The 23,031-nt window shown below is 27.8% G+C and overlaps 1 protein-coding gene across 4 annotated transcripts in view; it reads right to left on the reverse strand.

Annotated features, from left to right (window-relative positions):
- Positions 1 to 387: 387 nt before the first annotated feature.
- Positions 388 to 23,031, reverse strand: part of Mob2 (MOB kinase activator 2) — a 156,832-nt gene continuing 134,188 nt past the window's right edge. For 3 of the 4 annotated variants that reach the window (XM_065505226.1, XM_065505224.1, XM_065505223.1), the window contains exons 2-4: positions 6,447 to 6,607; positions 1,871 to 1,967; positions 388 to 1,811 (exon numbers count right to left, since the gene is read on the reverse strand). In XM_065505226.1, coding sequence (XP_065361298.1) covers positions 776 to 1,811; positions 1,871 to 1,967; positions 6,447 to 6,607 — 1,294 coding nt within the window. In that variant the 3' untranslated portion in view covers positions 388 to 775. Of the gene's footprint in view, positions 1,812 to 1,870; positions 1,968 to 6,446; positions 6,608 to 6,764; positions 7,200 to 23,031 lie in introns of those variants that run through there. The other variant, XM_065505225.1, reaches the window with a different exon arrangement.

The raw sequence follows: 23,031 nt of genomic DNA on the forward strand, positions 1-23,031 counted from the left end.
CGACATACAACGATACGATGCTACGACACCAATTGTGAATTGGTCAAATATCTTCTCGAAAATATACATATAACAAAATTATATATTTTTATGTAAGTTCAGAATTTTTTAGAGTCTAAATAATGGCAACTGCCTAGTACTTTCTCTTGTACATAAGATTTGTTAGTTTAAAAAAAGGTTTTCTTATTTTGTCCAACTAATAAAAAAGATAACTAAGAAACCAACTAAATTTTAGACTATATTTAAATACAATTGAAAATGTCGCCTTTGTGAGTGTGTTTGAATTTCCATAATTAAACAAATATAATATTTGTTTGCTACACTTTATTGTTTCATGTATAATTTTCTGTGTTTTTTTTTTGTTTGTTTGTCGAACTAAAAAAAACATTATTTAAATTTTTTTTGTTTTTTTTTTTTGTATTTGTTTTATTTTGTTTTAATTTTTCATAATTAACATTTATTTTTCTTTCTTTATTTCTTAACTTGTTTTAAAACTATATTTAATATTTTGTTGTTTGTTTTTTTCTTACTTTTTTGTTTTCATTTGTTATAAAGGAGAGATAGTTTAGGGTTTTATTTATTTTTTTTTAATAAATTTATTTGTTTGTTGTGGTTGTTGTTGTTGATGTTGGTTTTTATTTTGTAGCAGTTGATGTTGTTGTTGTTAATGTTGTTGTAGTTTAGGAAAAGAGATAACAACAAAAGAATAATGGTAATAATAATAATAATAATTATAAGAGTAATAATAATTGTTTATATATTTAATCTAGATCAGCTATGCTGTGGTTGTTGAAGTGGTAGCATTTGTTGCTGTAGGAGCGTTACTAGCATTGCACTGTATTAGGCCTGTATTTTGCGCATATGGATGATTGTGATGGTGATGCACATTGTTGTGATGGTGATGATGATGATGGGGATGATGCGTGTGTGGATGATGTGCTAAATGATTGTTATTATTGAGATGAAAGTTTAAAGCGCCCGCGCCATTATTACCATTTGCCGTAACGGCCCCTACTGTCGACTGTTGTTCGGCTGTCGTGCAGGTGCTGTTCGTCGAGCAGGTGTTGGGAGTAGAAGTATGAGTGGAGGAGGTATTGTTAGTAGTAGAGGAAGCAGGAACTGCCGAAGTACAATAATGCATAGTATCACCAAATTCGCCACTACTTAAATCACCTAAAATACCGCCAATAAGACCGCCACCGCCACCAAACTGTTGTGACTTTAGATTGGCCTCGGGCTGTGTACATATTGGAGGCTGTGCCGTCGTATTACAATCCATTAAATTATTGTGTTGCCCTGAATTGACATCCTCTGCTAAACTCCCCTTAATTGAATCTACACCACTCCCACCACCACTGCCTCCTCCACCTCCTCCTGACGATGAGGAATTTGTTTCTGTTGCATCGTTTTGTGAACTACCACTGCCAGCATTGCCGCCGCCGGTTGTATCGTCGGTTAATCTTAAAGCCACTTCTAAATCACGTAAAACATCGGTCTCCTTTTCATCAATTAAATTAAAACGCCTGTGCAGAGCGGTCAAATGGGCAAATGTTAAATTAAGGTGCGTATGCAAACCCAACAGGGCGATTTCTCGGAAATGCGCCGCATACAGATGAGCTATCACATGAAATTGCAAGCGTAAAATTTTACGGGCAATCGATTCAAACGAACTTGGGAATTCGTTGGCATATTTGGTAGGAAATATCGATTCATCGCTGACTGTTTTTTGAGTAAATGTCATCACATAATCGATATATTGAGGAGCCGCTACGCGGGTCTTTTTACCTTTCTCATCAAACCATAAGTACGTTCTGAAAAAAATAAATCTAATTATAATTTGTTTTATAATTATTAAGTAAATGAAACTTACCTGTTGCCCGGTCCTGTCATATCGGGACAACCCGAAGTAGTACAAAATTCACTAATGGTGCCATAAACCAAATTCACATGTTCAAAAAGAGCCAAAGCTAAAAGAAGAGAGTGAGTGATAAAGAGAAAAAGAAAGTTAAAATCACCATCATTTTATTAAATTCATATTCTACTTATAAATATTCATTAATCAATTACTCTGCTTAAAAAAAGCAGCCATAAACAAATTTGAAATATAAATCAAATTGCCATAAAAGAAGAGAATGACTAATAAATAAAAACATTAAATAATTTGCATAAGTTTCAATTCAAAATTCAGTGGCTTGGGCTTGTGTTTGTCTTTTTTTTTTTTTTTTTTTTGATATTTATTTATAAAGAAAGTGAAAATAAATTATACTAAAAGCAACAACAACTACAACATACATATGTTTGTATTCAAATTAGTATTGTAAATTTGCTAAAACTTTTTAAGCCAAAAATAATAAATATGTATTACGTCTATATGTCTCTCTTCCTCATGGTGTTTCTTAAGCTTCTTTATATCTCTCTGAGTGTTTCTTTCTTCTTTTATAGTTTTTCTAAAAATCATCGCTAGATTGTTTAATAGTTTGATGTTGTTTTTATTTAAAATGTTTTTTATTGAATGGAAAATTAATACTTGTGATGTAATATTTGCAAATCTTTTGTTACTTATTTCTTTTTTTATTATTATGAAAGTTGTTTAAATTTTATATAAATAAATTCAACAAACAATAAAAAAAAAACTATCAAGAAAAAACTCTATTATTTAAGAATTTCTTTTAATACAACATGATATTCGGGTTTTTTTTAACTGTTGTATACGTATTTAAGTGGTGATCTTGTTGATTTCAAGGTTAAATAAAATTTGACATTTTAATTTAAAAAAAAAATACAAAATTTATTTTTAATTTTATTCTAATTCATAAATAATAACTAAAAAACTAACTAGTTTGTTCAGAATACTCCTACGTACATCTTAAACCCTAGAGTAAAACCAAGTTTTTAATCGCAATTTATTGATCGTAATTATTTTAACAGTCAAGAGATTTATATTGTTTAAAATTTATTATGAAACGCTGTGAATAAAAAAAATTTTCTCTGGGTTTTAGAATGATGTCAATATTTTTTAGTTAATTAACTGTTACTTAAAGTTTGATAACAATATTTTTATCATTCTTATTATATTTGGATTTTTTTATCAATCAATCAATCAATTATAGAATGGAAATATTGAAAGAATTTTTATTTGTTAAAATTTATTTTCTTTTTTATTATATTACACTACTCAACAAACTATAATCTTAAACAGGTCCTCTAGTTCCTATACTTTAGACATGTTGGCCTGTTTTTATACCCATCACCTTCGTGAGAAGGGTATATGTAAGTTTGTCATTCCGTTTGTAATTTCCACAATATTATTTTCCGACCCTATAAAGTATATATATTCTGGATCCTTATAGATCCAGATCTGTTTGTTGAAATCAATTTTCTGAAGACCCCAGATATCTTCGAGATCCAAATCTTCAATAATTCTGTCAGACATGCTTTCGAGAAGTTTCCTATTTAAAATCAGCAAAATCGGTCCTCGTTTTTTCACCTATATCTGGATTACTAAGACATTAATATAGACAATATGGATATCTAATGATAGATATTTTAAAGACCTTTGCAACGACGTATATAAAAACATAGTAAGTTGAACCTACAATGGGTCAAAATCGGAAAAAATATTTTATTTAAAAAAAAAATTGAAAAAACAAAAAAAAAATTTTTTAAAATTTAAAAAAAAAATTTTAAAATTTAAAAAAAATTAAAATAACAATTCGAAAATTTTTTTTCCAAAAAATTAAAAAAACAACTTTGGAAAAAAATAAATTTTGTTTACCAAAAAATATTTGAAATTTTTATTTGGAAGTATAATTTGGTGAAGGGTATATAACATTCGGCACGGCCGAATATAGCTCTCTTGTTTTAAATTAATTTGCTTAAAATTATGAAACTGTCTCTATATCAGCATATATACATTGTTTTAGTTTTAAAATTTGTTAATTTGTAAAACAATTTATAAATAATAATTAAAAAAATTACTATCTGCTCACTTTATCATTCCCATGACAATTTAAAGAAATTCACAATTTAATTTGGAATTTTCTCAATTTCAATTTGAAATTCTGAATTTTATTTTGAATATTTTTAATTTAAATTTGAAATTCTCAATATCATTTGGAATAATAGAGAAATTCACATAATCACACAAAATAATCATACCAGAGTTGGTTTTGTTTTCACATAGTTTTTTTTACTAATACATTCTCACCACTTAGGTTTTTGACAACTGAGTTAGGTATTTGCCAGCAGAGTTTCTCAATTTCAATGAAAAATGGTGTAGTTCCAAGTGTGAAAATTTCAAACAAAACATATTAATGAACGAATTAGTTCTAGAAACCATTCTGAAGACAGTTACTAAACTGGTTTCAGAAATGTTCCAAGTTAAAGGAACTTGCTCAGTCACTCTTCCGTAGATCATGTTCAGAAGGTAATTTCTCGATTTGGCCATGTCAACAAACAAAAAATCACAATTTTCGCATTTTGCCCATAAATTTCCTCTAGGGCTGGTAAAAGAATAATATGAATGATTTGAAATACATCACTGTTGCCCGTTTTGGTATTCCTTTTTTGACTTTGAATTAAATGTTTACGAAAACATTTAGGGATACCCCCTATTACTAAAATTAACTTGATTATTTTTTTTAAATTCAATTAATTTTTAATTAAAAAAACCTCTATAAAAATTACATTAATTATCTCTAACACTTTACATAAACTACATTGCAGTAGGTCAAATTAGCACATGAATGTGAATATACTACTAGTCATCTAAATTACTTATTAATAAATCGTAAATATACTCGTACTACAAATAGGAAATAAATTTCTAGATAAGATTACTGAACAGGTGTTTTCCTTTGTAATAATTTCCATTATTTTCATTGCAATTTCTGTGAAAATTGTTTATTGAGAAATATTTTCGCTATTTAATTAAACAATATTGGTTACGTGTACTTTTTTTCAAACTACAACCTACGTTTTTAATGGCGTTTAATAGAGGGGAATTACAACGACAATGAGAGTATAGTACGACGGTATTAGGGGGCATGATTTTGTAAGTTTTAGTTAGGTTTTTAAAAAGATTTAAAATTACTCAATTAGTTAATTTTTAATTCACAAAAATCTTAATTCAGAATTGAAAAATGTCAGCAATTCATTCTATAAAACAATCGTTAACAAAACAAATTCTTTAGCTTCATTCAAGGGCATTTATCTGGATAAAATTCATTCATTGTTGAATTAATTCCTTATAAAATTCATTAATTCAATGGTTAAATTTTTGTAAATTCAAATCTACTTCAAATTGAATGAAAATAAGTTTTTATTATTCAATATTTTTGTTTTGCTCATAGAGAAAATATACATAGAGCAGAAACTAGAAAAAAACTCAAACAAAAAATGTCATTCTCACCACTTATGTTTTTGACAACTGAGTTAGGTTTTTGACAGGAGAGTTTCCGATCTATGTGTATTTATCAGTGGTTTTGCTTTTAAACATTTACAAAATTAATTAAAAAAAATTCTAAACTAAAAAAAACTATTTGTAATAGATTTGAATTGAACCTATTTTGTATTATAAAGACAATTTTAATGATTCAAGGCGGAATTAATTCTATAATGAATGAATTTTCAAAAAAATTAACTCTACAAATACAACAAAGGAATCAAGCCTAAAAATTGATTCGTAATGAATTAAATTTTATTTCAGTTTTCTTTTTTCCTTTTGTATTTGTTTTGCGAAGTCGATATAGCCATGTCCGTCTGTCCGTCTGTATGTTGAAATCAACTTTCCGTAGTCCCCAAATAACTTACAAACATGATTGATACATCAATGTATCGGGAATTCTTCTTCAGCTCGGTTGCTATTTAAAATAGAGAAAATCGGCCCACAAATGGCTGAGATATAGGAAAAAACCGGGACAACCTCGATTTTTGGCCTATTTTTGATCTGGATTACTAAGTCATTAATATAGACAATTCGGATATCTAATGATAGATATTTGTAAGTAGATTGCAGCGATGTATATAAAGCTATAGTCATTTGGACCTACAATGGGTCCAAATCGGGAAAAATATTTTTTAACACGAATTTTTTAAATAAAAAAAAAATTTGGACAAATTTTGAAAAAAATTAAAAAACATTTTCGAAAAAACTTTTTTAAATTTTCAAAAACAATTTTGAAAAAAAAAAAAATTAGTTTAGTTTATAATAAGTATATAAGATGCGAATATAGTTCTCTTACTTGTTTAGTTCTAAATTTTGAATTTTTCTCTTGAAATTAGTTCTAAAAGTAGTAAAATCGGGGTATAATAGTCAGTTTTCGGTTTCGGATATAAGCCATAAAAAGTGCGGTTTCATAAAAAGTTCTAGAATATCACACAAGATCTAATGGAGCTACGTAAAAAATTTTTTTAATCATTTCCAAAATGTAACAAGCAATACTTACTATGTGATGCCAGCCATTCATTATAATCTAAACCAGCTGGTAGATCAACTAGAGCTTTGAGATCAGCTTCAGGTAATTTACGTTCTAAAACACTTTCTTCCAAATATAATTTGGTATCTGTTGAGTTTTGATCACCATCTCGTTCTTTGCGACGAGCTTTTCTGTAAGTAGACAAAAATAAAGATCGATATTTAATATCAAAACTAAGAAATCATAAATTTTACATATTATTTGATTAATAAATTAGAATATAATTCGCTTAAAGTTAAACTATATAGCTAGAGATATGTGTTTGAGTTTTTATTGCTGACAGCTTACCCAGCTACACATAAAATACTATCGACCGAGGTCTGTGCATAACGGTAAAAGGTACCAATTGTTTCACCAATTTTTGTCGGTAACGCTGTAACTTGCCACATAAAGCGTACAGTTTTTATAATACATTTAAATACAAATGATGTTGAACTATTCGGTGCAGACGCTGAGGTTTCAATATCTTTCATTTGTGTTGAAAAGTCTAGTTGCTGTTCTTGTTGTTGTGTGGGGGTGGTGGGTGTGATGACTTAATAATAGTTGTGTGTCTGAGTGTTTCGTGTTGGATTTTGTTTTGAAGGTGGGTTCGGGGGTTCGTAATTGCTTGATACAAAGTTCAAAGTAAAGTGTTTCTTTTGTATTTTCTTGGCTTTATTGTTGTTTAAGTTTCCAGGTGGTGCTTTTCAAGTGGTAATATTATTATTTTTGTTGTAAAACTTTGTGCTTTTTCCTTGTGTGTTTTTGTTGTTATAATAATACTTCTTTGGTAAAATTATGTTTTTTTTTTGTTTAAAATATGTTTAAATTTTTACATATTTTTTTGTTTTGTTTTTAGTTTTAATATATGATTTTTGTAAAAATAATGTTGTTTATTCAGTAGTTTTTAAGTTTTTTAAAATTTAACACAGCCATTTGTAGAAGTCAAGGTGGATTAACGTTTAAAACACGTCACGTTATTTAATACTTGTGATAAAAATGAACTTTAAACAATTATTAAATTTGGTGAAACACAAATATTGCTCTGCTAGTTCATTTGCAAAGGTTTTTCTAACAAATGAGTGCTTTTTTACGCGCTTTTGCTTTAGAATATTTTATATAAATAAATAAAAAAAAATTTTAAAATGAAATGAAAAAAAAAACTGTAATCTGATGGTTGGTTTTCAGTCGCTGTTATCAGCATTTAAACGTAAACGAATGAAATTTTAAATAATGAACAAAAAATAAAGAAAACAGCAACAACAAAAGCAATTTATTTTTAATAGTCTTGCCGTGGTGTTAGTGACTGACTACCTCTACTTTACTTGGTATACAAATAGCTGTACATACTCGTACCTACTGCCACTGATTAATGGGACCATAGTATTTGTTGTTTGGTATTTTTTGTTTACCAATTTCAAATACTATTTTCAATTTTACTCCTGGTATGTATGTAGTCTGTGGTTTGTAGCGGCAATTGTAACCGCAAACTAAAATCCTAAATAGTGGCAATCATTCGTACAAACAATCCTACAAATAAACATACGAATATAACAAACAACGCTTTATGTTTGTAAATATTTTTGGCACTAGTACGAATATTTATGCAGAGTTATAAAAGAATTTCATCATAGCATGAAATAATTAAATTTACCATACTTCAAATATTCAAAGAAAATAATAGCTGAAATTAGCAAAATCGAAATACCAGAACACATTATTTTTGAAACAAAAAATTTTATATAAAACAAGTAAGAGAGCTATATTCGTGCTGTGCCGAATCTTATATACCCGTCATCAAATTATACTTCAAAATAGAAATTTTAAATATTTTTAGGTAAACAAAATTTATTTTTTTTCCAAAGTTGTTTTTTTTTTTAATTTTTTGGAAAAAAAATTTCGAATTATTTTCAAATTTCAAATTTTTTGTTTTATTTTTTTTTTTTTAAATTTTAAAATTTTTTTGGTGAAAAAAAAATCGGTTTAAAAAATATTTTTTCCGATTTTGACCCATTGTAGGTCTAACTTACTATGGTCTTATATACCTCGTTGCAAAGGTCTTTGAAATATCATTAGATATCCATATTGTCTATATTAATGACTTAGTAATCCAGAATAGGTCAAAAATAGGTAAAAATCGAGGTTGTTTTGGTTTTTTCCTCATACTCAGCCATTTGTGGACCGATTTTGCTGATTTTAAATAGGAAACTTCACGAAAGCATGTCTGACAGAATTATTGAAGATTTGTATGCCGAAGATATCTGGGGTCTTCAGAAAATTGATTTCAACAGACAGACGGACGGACATGGCTTAATCGACTCCGCTATCTATAAGGATCCAGAATATATATATATATATAGGGTCGGAAAATTATATTGTGGAAATTACAAACGGAATGACAAACTTATATATACCCTTCTCACGAAGGTGAGAAAGTTTTTATTATTTCACAAATTTCTAATTATATTTCAGAAATTTCCAACTATATTTCAGAATTTTCTAAATGAAATTCTGAATATTCCAATTATATTTAATTGAATTTCTGAATATTCCAATTAAATTTCAGAATTTTCAAATTGTATTTCACAAATTTCCAATTGTATTTCAGAATTTTCCAATTGTATTTCAGAAATTTTCATTTGTATTTCATAAAATTCAAATGGCAATACCAATGGAAATTTCTGAAATAGAACTAGAAATTTCTGAAAAAATCTTGGAAAATTCTGAAACACAATAAGAAACTTTTTAAGTGTAAATTAAAAATTCTGAAATACAAATGGAAATTTCTGATATACAATTGGAAAATTATGAAATATAATTGGAAATTTTTTAAATTCAATTGGAAATTTCTGAAATACAATGTCATTCACCCCTATCGCGAATCAACATTTCACATGAAATATTTTCCCTTTTCCTTTTTTCGTTCATCAACTTTGTTCACGTGAAAAAAATTCCCCTTGTTGTGAAATTTTTAGATGGAATTTTGTAAACAATAAACAGCTGTTACGAACAAAATCAACTATTGTGAATGTAAAGTTCATCATGATATTCCCGATAGCAATTTTCCCTTCGAGGGAAATGAATATTTCATGGGAACAAAATTTCACATGTTATTGCCGATAGGGGTGATTATTATTATTATGTCATTATTTTCTCTAATTATGAATATCATTTGAAGTTTAATAATTTACAGCATCAAATAGTTCATTCACAATAAATGCTGATATGTATATACCGCGAAGAGTGCTTAATAAAATCCACACAGGTTCAACAATATTTTGGGACGATTTACAATCGGCTTATTGGGCCATAATAAAAAATTTACTGGTGAAGAATGGAGCCGTTGCTCTTGACTCAAATTACTGTAAAATATATAGATTTCGTAACAAACAACAAATTCACTCTTTTAAATTTCCCTCTCTGGTAGATACATTATTCTCACACTCCATTTTGGAATTAAAATGTATGTAAGTAAGTACCTACATATTCATATATTATAGTTTTGTTGAATTCTTTTACAAAAAAATGTACATATTTTTTTTTATTCTCTGTTGTTATCGCGAAGTTTTGACATTCGTTTAAAAATAATTTCAGTTCAAGGAAATCCTTTTAGTGTTTTTTTATTTTGGATGTTTTCATGATTTTAATATTGATTTAAAAAAAGAGTATACATATTTTTAGTACCAACTTTCATATCCATATAATAAGTACCACTCGTACCTTTTCGGCCTTTGTGAATAGTATGGCAGTAGTTGGCAGCAAAATCTTTTATGGGATTACCCAGCTTCCAGTAAAGTTTTTACTTTTTTTTTGTATTTTAACATGAAATGGTTTTTAATTTTTTTTTTAATCAAATTTTTAGCTGTAAGTCTAATTGATTTAATAATTCCTTTTGCTTGTCACAGTACATGTTTATTATAAAAATAATAAATATTAAATTAAACAGAAAACATATTCAATTTAGAATTCAAGTTCAGTTGCAAATACATTAAATATTTGATTCTCAAAAGCAAAAAAAAAAAAATGTAGTTTACTCAAACATAAATTTAATAACTATGTACATTTAATTAAGTTTAATGTACAAAGTAGTTAGTTTCCTTTTTATGTTATAATATTTAAGAAACAATTTTAAACACTATAACTTTTCATTGACTTTAAATAGTGTAACAAATTATATTTATTTAATTTAATTGTCTAACTAGTTACTTTAATATTATTATCATGATCTGTGGCAGCACAAAAGGTCAAATTTTTTATACTAAATTGTAGAGCATCCAGCGCGCTTTAATGCAGAACACATTGAATTCATAATTATTATTTTTAAATGTGTTTCTAATCAAAATTTAAGCATCTCATATAAAAATATATTTAAACATAAAAAACTCGTACATAATTATAAAGTATGTATACGGAATAATTTGAATATAATGTTTATAGAGATGTGCAAATATTGGAAACCACTTCCACTCAAATTAGATTTTAGCAAAAGTTTCCCATACCCAAAAGAAAGGCATTAAAACCAGGGGCCGAATTACTGCATTTGTGATCGAATGAGCTATTGTAATGAAAATCAACTTCGATATTGAAATTATCAGGCCTGTCACACATTTTGTTCGGAATGGTTTCAATTCCGTAGTTTTTATTTCGATCGATTTCGTTTTTGGTTCCTTCAGATTCCGTGTAACTTATTAATTCAAAAAATATTTAATAATTCTGTATTTCTGATATTAATTTGTCAGCGTTTTTATGTTAAAACATAATTGAAGTTTTTGGTACAGAAATTGATTAAACATTTTAGAAAAACAAATAATTACATTGAAATATCAATTCTACTTTGAAAACTGAAAGTGGTTTTATTCCGAAAGAAATTTTCGTTTTACTTTTTCTGAAGGAGCGAAATACGGAATTAATTTCACTTTCAATCGGAATTGAATTCTGTGACAGGCCTGATACTATTTCGATTATTAAGTCATGAATGTAGACAATATGGATATTTCAAAGACCTTTGCAACGGCGTATATAAGGCAAAAGTAAGTCGGACCTACAATGGGCCAAAATAGAGAAATATTTTTTTTAACCCAAAAATTTTTTTTTACAAAAAATTGTTTTCATTAATAAATTTAAAAAATGAAAGAAAAAAATTTCGCTAATAAATTAAAAAATTTGAATTTTTATTTAATTTTGTCCAAAGTAAACAGTTTTATTTTATGACGGAAAAAATAAAACTCCTCAAATGACGGGAAAATAAAACTTCTCAAATGAGTTTTTTTATGACGACTATTTAAAACTCTATTTTTAAGAGTTTCATGCGAACTTTTATTTTTACGTTGAATAATAACTGTGTTATATGAATTTTTATTTTTAAGGTAACAAAATACTGTTATAAAATAACTTTTTTGATATTTCTTGTAACAGTAACGGTCCCTGATCGTAAATAAAGGCATTAGCTTTCAGAAAATGAAATATTTGACCACTCTGTTAGAATACAAGATGAGATAAAGGATGTCAAAGTCGGCCTCCTCTGGTTTGCTCGAAACTTGTACAAATATGAACAGATTTAAATAAATTAATTTGTTATAAGTTTCGACGATGAAATTCTATAAGTTTTTGACAAATATTAATACTTAGTATTAATATAAATCCTTAAGAAGGATTTATAAGTTCCGACACGAATATAGTCAAAGGGTATCGGTATTCGGCAAAATGTTGCCCGATTTTCGAATACTGCATAAAACCCTAATTTTGAGCTTATTCGAAACTTTACTTAGTCCCCTTTTACAATGCAGAAATTGAAATGCAGACATTTTTCTCATTCTCTTTTGAACTAGCCTAAACCTTTTACAACCGCGAAATTAATAGACAGACAGAAATTTGTCGTTTCCTTTTTTCGTTGTTGATGCGTATGAATATTTGCATTGTCAAATGCATTTAAACATTGATGTGAGAAAAATGATATGAAGCAACAACATGAAAATTGCGAAAAGTGGAAAAGAGATACAAAAAATTTCTAGTACAGATGGTTGTGTACCAAGGCGAATTCATAAAAGGTGGTGTCAGTTCTACAAAAACAACGATTGGTCTTAACAAATGTCAAAAAACCAAAATGAAAAATTAAACAAATAAGTATTTAAACTTAATATAGTGTAGATATTTGAATAGTGAGGGCTTTACTTATTTATGTAAACAATAAATATTTTGTTAATAAGCTTAGAATATGTAGATATTTAAATATAAAACAAGCTTTGATAGTTGGTTGTAAAAAGCGAAAAAAAAAATTATCAGCTGTTTGACTGACTCCACCTTGTATAAATTCGCCTTGGTCGTGTACTACACACTCTGCCTCTTCAACCCCTCGCCTATAAACTTCGTCTGTCTGCCTTTCAATTTCTGCATTGTAAAAGGGGACTTATTAGTTTAATTGTTGTCTCTTCAACAATATCAAATAATACTAAAATATCAACTCTGTTTAATTAGTATCGAAATTTAGTTTGTCTTAAAATTTGGAATGTTAGAAGTTAATTTTATTTAATAATATTTTCTTACCTTTCAATTTTTAATTCAAATATTCTACAACAAAGAAATAATACTTCTGCCATAACATTTTATAATAAATCTTAACTAATCGTGCACATACTTTATAATAGAAAAAGCAAAAGTATAATTAGGAGATTATTTTGGAATATTCTTACAAAAGTTTGCTTTTTTTTTTCTTGTATAAGTTACAACCATTAATTGTTTTTGTTTCTATAGATATTTCAAAACTAGCAAAAGGAAAATAAAATAATATACTATGTATTTCAAAGTGTCAAATTACCATAAATCACTGAACCCACAACTTGCTGAAGTCATACTGTGACTTTAAAATTAAAAATTCTAATATTGTTCCTTAAAAGAAATTGATATTTTTTCCAATACCAGAATAATGTTTTGAGGATTTTGATGTGTAAGTAATAACGTCTTGCCTTTTTCTTACATTTATTTGTTGGGTTTTATTTAAAAATATCATTTGTATTTTCAAACAAAGAAGTTTATTCATTGAGTGAGGTTATATGCATCACTACCAACAACAACATCCAAGCTAATTAAGTTCACATTAGAGTACATATTACATTTAAGCGTTTTTTTTCATTCCGAGCTCTTTGTTACATTTTGTAAATACTCATACATCATCATGTTCGTTAAAAAAAAGCCCAGCTATACTTTAATGTATCAGGGATATTAGATTTATAAAAAAAATGTGTAATAATGAAAAAACACTTTACAAGGCCAGATAACAATGTGTATTTAGTGTTTTACCTATTGGACTTTTCTTTCAATATTACTATTAATGTTCAGCTGCATATGTTCGTAGTTACAGGGCATGGCCTGTGTAGTAGGGACACAGATATATTTATGACTATAATTGAGGAGCCGCAGAACAAAAGATAACTTCTAGAAATCTTCTAGAAAAAATCAATTACCCAAAATTATTAAATTTTCAAAAAAGTACCTTTTGTTCTGCGGCTCCTCAATTGTAAAATAATGTGAATAATGACAAAACCTTGGAATGAGAGTTTGTAAACTGAAAACTGATTCCAGTATACTGAAAACTGGTTTGTAAACTGAAAACTAGTTCGAAATCCTGAAATTTGAGGCTGAAACCTACTAAGCGACATTTGTTTTACGTCAACAATGCTGTCACAGCAACAAAACTCCATTATGTACATATTTATGATTTTAAATCAATTCTGGGGTATAACAAAAATTATTTATAAAATACTGTTCAATAAATTCTTCTTAATTTCGAAATTTTGTCTAGTTCCAATATAACAAACATTATTCGTCTCTAATAACTTGTGCCACCACTTTTCCTTTATCCATTTAATGTAAGTAGTTTTATTTTACATTGAGCATTATAATAGAATGATATCGTTTGCAAAATGATGTCACAATATCGTTGAACTTAACCAACCATTAAAATCAACGAATGGCTTTTTCATCACAGTTTAGCTGTTATCATCGAGTTTTTTTTTTTATTTTCTTTTATTATTTGCAGATAAAAATAAATGATGAATATACACAATTTATTTGTAATATGTTTACAAATAAAATTTCTTTGTTAATTTATTTTCTATTCAATATAATGAATAAGTTTTAAGACAGAATTAGTGCAAAGGTAACGTAAAGTTAAATAGGAAAAACAAACTCCTCCCTAAGACTGTTAGAGATGTGCCTCAGATTTTTTAAGAAAACCGGATTTCAATACCTTTTCCCTACTAAATCTACTTCTTTTTATTAATTTTATAACTTTCCGAAGCTGTGAAATTCGGCAGTGGAAGGAGAGACTTATTAACAATCGTATGTTTATATTTTGATACGATAAGTAAAATTGTTTACTGTGTTTGTTTTGATGTATTCAAACAGACATTCAAAATTCAAATGGTCTTTCAAGTTCTAATTTTATTGGAAAAACCTAATAAATATTAAACTACCATCACTACGAATAATTAAACGAATCAACACTTTTCAATTAAAAATATTAATTGAACCATTGAAACAGAAGAAAATTATTCAAATTAATTTAAATTGAAATAAATAAAAAAATTAATAAAAAAAACAAAAAAAATCAAACCATTAAAAACACCAGCAATCTTTTCTCAAATAAAAAAAACTATGTATAAACAAATTATTTGAAAAGAAATTGCCCATAATAACAATAGAAATTAATGCAAAAGAAATACCAATATTAAATGACGAATTGGCAAAAAAATCAGACCATATTAAAAATAAATATTTATTTTCTTTTTTTTGTTTAGAGAAACCTAATTATTCAAGGTGTTTTTATTTATATTTCAATTCAAATGGTGATAACAGAGACAGACAATTGTATGTGTGGTGGTATCAAACGTATTCCAGTAGAGCGAGGAAACATTTGAGGGCAAGGGTTAATTAAGAGCATGTTTTGAATTAAACAAAAATAAAACTAAATAACAAAATAAAAGGGAATTTAAAGTGCTGAAAACTTATACGAATAGTAGGCTATAGGTTAAAAAAATTATAAAAATAAGCAAAAAATATGTATGTTAAATTTTTGTATAAAAAAATATTTTATACTTATATAACTAAACTAAACAACTTTTTAGAAATGTTAAAGAACAATTTTTATAAAAATTTAATAAAAAATTGCTACATAAATTAAGTAAGACAGCAAATCATTTAAATTATTTGAATTTACTATTAAATATTGCAATTTTTTAGCATTTAAAAAGGAAATTAAGACCATTTTATTCCAATCATTTTAATTGAGTCATACTAACTTAAACCCCAAATGGCACACAAAGATTATACAAACTGAGTTTAACTGCTTTAAACTGACCCTTAATTTTAATCATCACATGCAATGCAAGATTACACATACATTATTGCACGTCTCTCTGTCTATGTGGTTTCGAAATCATTATCGTTTTCGCTTAAGCGCAACGCACACCATATGTTTTTTGTTTAATAAACTGATAATATTTAAATTGTTTTTTTTTATTATTTTTACTATTATAATTCAGTTTATTAGAAAAAAATTCCTAGAATAATAAAGGTAAACAATGACTTTGAGAATTGATAACAATATAAAGCTCAGAGAACGAAAATGTTATCACTGAAACACACAATCACATCATACATACGTACAAATGTAAAAAACAAAACCCCAACAAACATAAAAATAATAACAACAAAAACAAAAAAAGAAAACGAAATTTAAACTGTTGTTAGTGGGAGTGTTTGGGCACAGTAGTAAACAAAAAACAACCGTTAATTATCATTCTAACAGAGAGAGAGAATAACAAATAATAAAACAACAAAAAACATCAAATACATAACATAAAGCTAAAGCGCAATGTTATTCATTGAATATAAAACAAATCACATGTTTTCTATTAAGAAAATAAATTTTGTAAATTTGAAAGACTAAAATATCTATTATTGTTATTATTTTTAAACATATCAACGAAAAACAGTAAAAAACAATATCAGGAAGAAGCAGAATAAGGAAACAGACACAGTTGCATTTTTGTAAGTGTAATGATAAGATAGCGAATGTGTTAAATTGTAAAAGACAAAAGAAAATAATGAAGAAACAGGTGCTGAGAAAGAGAGTGGTGGGTGGGGGAGAGCCAGATTGACTTTCAGTAAAACTAATAATAATGACTGTAATTTTTGTCAATGTTTTAAAACAATTAAAAAAGACAACATAAAATACGTTGTAAGAATCTTATAAATGGAAATTAATGACAATATCATACATGAAATAATAATAAAGTTTACAATAGAGTGCAAAAATATACATATGTAGATCAAAACTTCTAACAAAAGCCATGTCAAATATTATGTATTGTGTTAAATATTGTGCATTGAATACCCAACAATGTCTCTATAATACCTCACTCCGAGTGAATTTGTAGTTAGGAGTGAGATTGAAAAAATCTTAGCATATTGAAATTGAAAATATTATTTTTATAGTTCTAATAGTGATGGAATTTATGAACCTTTTCCGGAAACCCTTACATTAAGGTTTTTATAGTGCTTTATGTCACTTTGTTCGAACAGGTAATCCATATCCTTTTTAAATCTACCACACTTTTGGAGACACCTTTTTTGTGCTCTTCAATTCTCTTTTAACAAGAGCCCACTATCTCTCCACTGGCCTTAGCTGCAGGCAGTTTGGAGGATTTGCCTATAGTGACAGGGTGCCAAATCAGGCCAAAAATAAGTGGACACATTAAGAAGTTTTATGCATGCAAGCATCCTCTTTTGTAAACATTGTTTGATGTAAATTTCGGTATTTATAGAGCCCTTTGTAACAAATGTCGGGCTTCTTTTGCTGCAACTGCATATTGCTTGCTAACAAAGAACTCTTTGGGAACATTTTCTGCTATTGGGTCTTAAACTTTTCTACAACATTCCCTCGAGCATCAGCAACATAAAAATATTGACCCGGAATAAAATGTTCCAGAACATTTTCGTCATCCATTATGCAGCAGGTATATTTTTTTTTTGTAAAATTTTACTTAAATTTCCGTGCTCTGTCTTTGGCCTCTAAATTTTTAGCAGAATTCCTACCAGGAACTTTTTGAGCGTTGTATGATTTTAAACCTGCATTGGCTTTAAGTTTTTGTATCAAATAGTCCGAGTACTGAGCTAACCGGACTGCTTTCCTATCGGATGTGATGGGAGCTTTTTTGAAAAGGCTTTCTATTTATTGGCTTTGGAAACATCAAGTCTTCTACCTGAACCAGCTTTTCTATCAACAGACAAGTTCTCTCGATACTGTTTAATAACATAGGAATCAGTTTGCTGGTAGACCTTTGATTGTTTGACAAACTTTTTGTAGCACCAAGTTGGGTTTTGTTGAAAATATTTAATAATTTTAGTTTCCACTTATTCTCGTCACTTATTTTAATCAGATTAACAAAATCGACATTAAACATAACAACTGACATACTTTTCAAAGGTAACTCGATCAAGAAAAAAAATCAAATAATACTTGTGTTAAAAGTTTTATGGAAAAACGTGTGTTAAGGTTTTTTCGATCTCAGTCCTTAAATAAATTTTATTAAGCTTTTTTTGTAATGGATTCAATATGAAATTAATTCTATAAAGAATAAATTTTCAAATGAATTCAAGAAAATTTGTATGATTCAATAAGGAATTAATTCTATAAAGAATAAATTCTCAAAGGAATGAATTCAATTGATGTACTAAGGAATTAAGCCTATGATTTAGTTCGTAATGTATTCATTAACGGAATGCTTAAGAGATCAAAAAATTGAATTAATTCTTTCGAAACATGTTACAATGGCAAATATTTAATATTAGATTCACATTGAATTAAATCGCCTAATCTTAATTGTTTCAATAAACATCGATTACGGTGATTCAAAAGCAATCTAGAAGATTATAAAAGCCCATGAATCATGGTTCTATGTATATGAATCATTCAAAATATGCCAAAACCAATAAAAGTGGGAATTCCCTTACCATACAAAACCGGTTGCTGTGATAGAAAATGTTGATAATGAGCGAGGAAACTGATACTGAAAGATCGTCAATGTGACTAATCGTGAACAGAGGGCATGCTTGCTGATTAGCTCCACTCGCATAAATTAAATATGTTATAAACATTTGGCCGCAAAAAATTATTTCGTAGGAATGTCTACAAAATTTTGTTTGGAAATAGAATTGCAAATAAATTGCATACATTCAAGAAAATTGTGTTGTTTCATAATTTGTTTATGAATTAGGACTATATTTTGAAGATTTTTAAATGGGTTGATATTTTAAAGAATTGATACTTTCTGCGAATTACCACACTATTGTATGTATTTAGAAACAGAAGAAGCGTGAACACCACTTCAACAAATTAACTGCCTTCAATTTTATTAATCAAGGTCTTTCGATGTGAAAAATATTGCAATATTTTTCAACTACTTTTTAAACATCACTGCACTCTTAAAACAGAGTGGGTACTTGTCAAGCTAAAAATATTTAATAAATATAATCAATAGTTTAATGTCTTTAAACTTTGTATTTATTGGCAAACACAGCGTAACAATCAGATCATAAATAATTACACATACGAGTAGTAGAAAACTAAAGATAGATGTAGCAGTTTTTATATCAAGAGTGCAGTGCAGCAGTGCATTTAACGGTTTAAATCATAATAAACAATTATGATTTTAAATATACATTATAGTTGAATAGATATAAAAGCATACTATAGAAACTGTTATACAAACATTCACATGCTTTAAAAATTGTCATAAATTCACATTAAAATACAAGTTCTCAGTCGGATCTCATACACTAGAAAAAATTATTATTTTTACATTTAATAAAAAAAAAAATAAAATATTTAAAAACAAAAGTTAATTTAGGTCAGTGTCAATATAAACAAATAACAAAAATTATTACTTTAATGCAAGTAAATACTAGGCAAGTGCTAATTAAATGTTTATTTTTTTAGTATTTAAAGTTTAAAACAAAATAAATAAAATATTTAGGTAAATTAATAAAGTACTAATAATTTACATTTGTTTAAAATATATTTTAGCCTATAATTTTTCTTAAGAATGCAGATTACAAACTGGCCACTTTATTTCTTTGCGTGTAATGATGTTTTTACAATAGCGCAACATCTGGTATAAATTACATTGGCTGTTTAAAACGTATGATTTTAATTGTTGTTTTAATTAAAAAACAAAAACAACTGCATTATATTGTGTGAATAAAAAACAACTTAATTTCTATGCAATATAATTATAAAATAATACTGCTTTTATTAAAAGCGCCAAAACACTATAGCTTTTTTTATGACAATTTAACAAAACAAATAAATATTTTATTGAAGTAGAAATAAAAAGAAAATAAACTTTCTAGCGTTTCTAGAATTAATAAGTTTAAATCAAAATTTAAATTTCAATAAAATAAAAATAATTTCAAAATAATAATAAAATATAACAGATTCTTTGTTTATGCTAACCAGGAAATAATTTAAATGTTATAATATAACAAACAAATACTAAAACTAATTTGCAAACAAACTATACTCATTATTATTTCTTAAAGTGTAAATTTCAAAGTAAACAATTTAATTAACGTCAACTTTGTACCTAAAGTCTCTTTTGATTCTTGTTTTTTGTTCCCTTTCTCTCGCTCTCTTGTTCAATGTTAATAATTAAAACAAAAAAACTGTTTTAAATTAGAATTAACAAAATGAAGAGAAAAACAAAATCATAGAAAATCAAACAATTTGAAAGTTTAATTAATAACAATTACCCCACACAAGAATACATATTAAAATAAAACAAATTGTATGAGGAAAGAAAATACAAATATTCATACGAATACTTATATGAACACATACAAATTGAAAGACCAAATAAACTTAGAAAATTCACAAGTGAATAAATATCAAGCTGTCAGAGAATTAAAGATATGAATACATTAATTTAAGTATCTGCAGAAAGTTGTCTGGTGTAATAGAACATATTATAATGTGTTTTAAATAAAAAACAAAGTTCAAACTCGCGTAATATTCAGGGCAAGTAATTGAGGGGACTTCCAAAGAATCATTAACAATTCTAATTTGGGTGGTAATACCATGACCATGGATGAATTTAAAAAAGTTGGTATACATCTGTCATTTCTTAACGAATAGTCTGATAATAAAACTTCATCTGTATATAAGGAGTGAGATCGAAAAACCATTAACACATATTTTTCCTTAAAACTTTTAAACCAAGTATTATTTGATTTTTGTTTTGATCAAGTTACCTTTGAAAAGTATGTCAATTCTTATGTTTAATGTCAAATATATTCATTTGTTGTTAATCTGATTAAAATGAGTGACGAGAAAAAAGTGCGTAATAAAATTATTAAATATTTCCAACAAAACCCAACTTGGTACTACAAAAAATTGGTAAAACAATCAAAGATGTGCCGTCAAACTGATTCCAATGTTATTAAACGGAATCGGGAGAACTTGTCCGTTGATAGACAACCTGGTTCAGGTAGAAGGAATGGTCCACATGATGTTTCCAAAGCCAATAAATAGAAAGCAGTTTCAAAAGAGCTCCCAACTCATTCGGTAGGAAAGCAATCCGTTTAGCACAGTACGAAAAGTTAAAACCAATGCAGTTTTAAAAACATACAAGGCTCTAAAAGTCCCTGACAGGAAATTTAGAGGCCAAAAATAGAGCACGGAAATTTAAGTACAAATTTTTAAAAAATATAAGTTTGTTCTGGAAAAGAAGCCAAATATTTGTTACAAAGGGCTCTATAAATACCGAAATTTACATCAAGGAATGTTTACAAAAGAGGATGCTTCCATTCATAAGACTTCTTAATGTGTCCACTAATTTTTGGCATTAGTTTTGGCATCGTGTCACTATGGTAAGCAAGGTCTTGAGTGGTACAAGAACAAATGTGGTATTTGTACCAAGAGAGGCAAATCCTCCAAACAGCCTGGAGCTAAGGCCAGTGCATTATAGGCAATTTCACCCATTTTTGTGGCCAAAACTATAAGGAATCACTGAACAAGTATGAAAATTGGTATACGGGGGTTTTCAGGGTTGCTGATTTCAAATTTAAAATGGCGGATCCAATATGGCGGCGTAAAATTTAACCCTCTAACCGGCCAATTTTATTTCGAGGTAAAATAATATACCAGGTTATTGTTTGAAAAAAAAAGAAATACGTTGGAATAAAAACAAACAAAAGACATGTTCACGTTCTTGTTTATCACAATAAGTAAATTGTTTGTCTCTTTACACATATTTACCGTTATAACGGGAAAAATAACCAAATAAAGCAGCATTACACACATTTAACATACCCGCCTAAAGGCAGCTTTGCCGGTTAGAGGGTTAAAATGTCTTTTGATTTACATGAAAATTGGTATATGGGGGTTTTCAGGGTTGCCGATTTCAAATCTGATGTAAAATTTTTCAAATTCAAAATGGCGGAGTAAAATTTAAAAAGTCTTTTGATTTACATGAAAATCAGTATATGGGGGTATTCTAGGTTGCTGATTTCGAATCTGAGGTAAACTTTTTCAAACTCAAAATTGCGGATCTAATATTGAGGGAACTCTTCCATCTAACAGAGATATTCTTAAAAAAAATTCGCAAATTTTTCCTAAACATAAGCCTATTCAACTTTAGTAACAACAACATTGTAAACTGCAGCATTCTTCTCCTCTTTCCTTTGTTCATCAAACCAAACTTCTGCAAGTTCGCTATTTTGCAAGCGGAGGCTGCCTACGAAAAATGAGATTTCTCAAAAATTGCACAAAAGTGCAACATGAAATTGATAAATTAAACTCAAAATTTTTCATTTAACACTTTCTGTTTGTTTAAAAGCTTATCCAAAATTAATTTTTCAGAAAAAATTATAAAAGGTTATGTCAGAAGTATGAGTTTTTTCGCCAAAAACATTTGTTTTACAAAATATTTTTCTTAAACTATTAAACACTTACTATCACTTTTGTTTTCCATATTTAATTTAAATTTATTTTTGTGTTTTAACTATTTAAATAAACTTAAAAATTCGACCAAATTACACTGTATATACAGCTTTCAACACATTTCTCACAAACAATGACTTTGGCCACTTGCTAAGCGTTCGCCGCGGCGCGCCGTTAATTTTTTACAAAAGCAAAACACGCCGTTATTTCCTTTAATGTATTCTTTATCAAATACCAACAACAAAAAGGCATTCCAGTGCAAAACATAACTTTTTGCCTCAAAAAATGGGTAAAATTACCTATAGTGCAGTGGAGAGATATTGGGCTCTTGTTAAAAGAGAATTGAATAGCACAAAAAATGTGTCCAAACGTGTGGCAGATTTTAAACGTAGATGGACTACTACAAAAAGAACTATAAAAACCTTAATGGAAGGGTTTCCGGAAAAGTGTTTGTAAGTTGTAAAAAAATCTAAACTGTAGGTTTAGTGGTATCTTTTCATTAACATTTATGTATGTATGTTACGATTTTTTCGACCTCACTCCATAAATAATTTTAGTTTTTTATGAATTAGTTTGGAT

Source organism: Calliphora vicina, chromosome 3 (genome assembly GCF_958450345.1).
Source record: "Calliphora vicina chromosome 3, idCalVici1.1, whole genome shotgun sequence".
NCBI lineage: Eukaryota > Metazoa > Arthropoda > Insecta > Diptera > Calliphoridae > Calliphora > Calliphora vicina.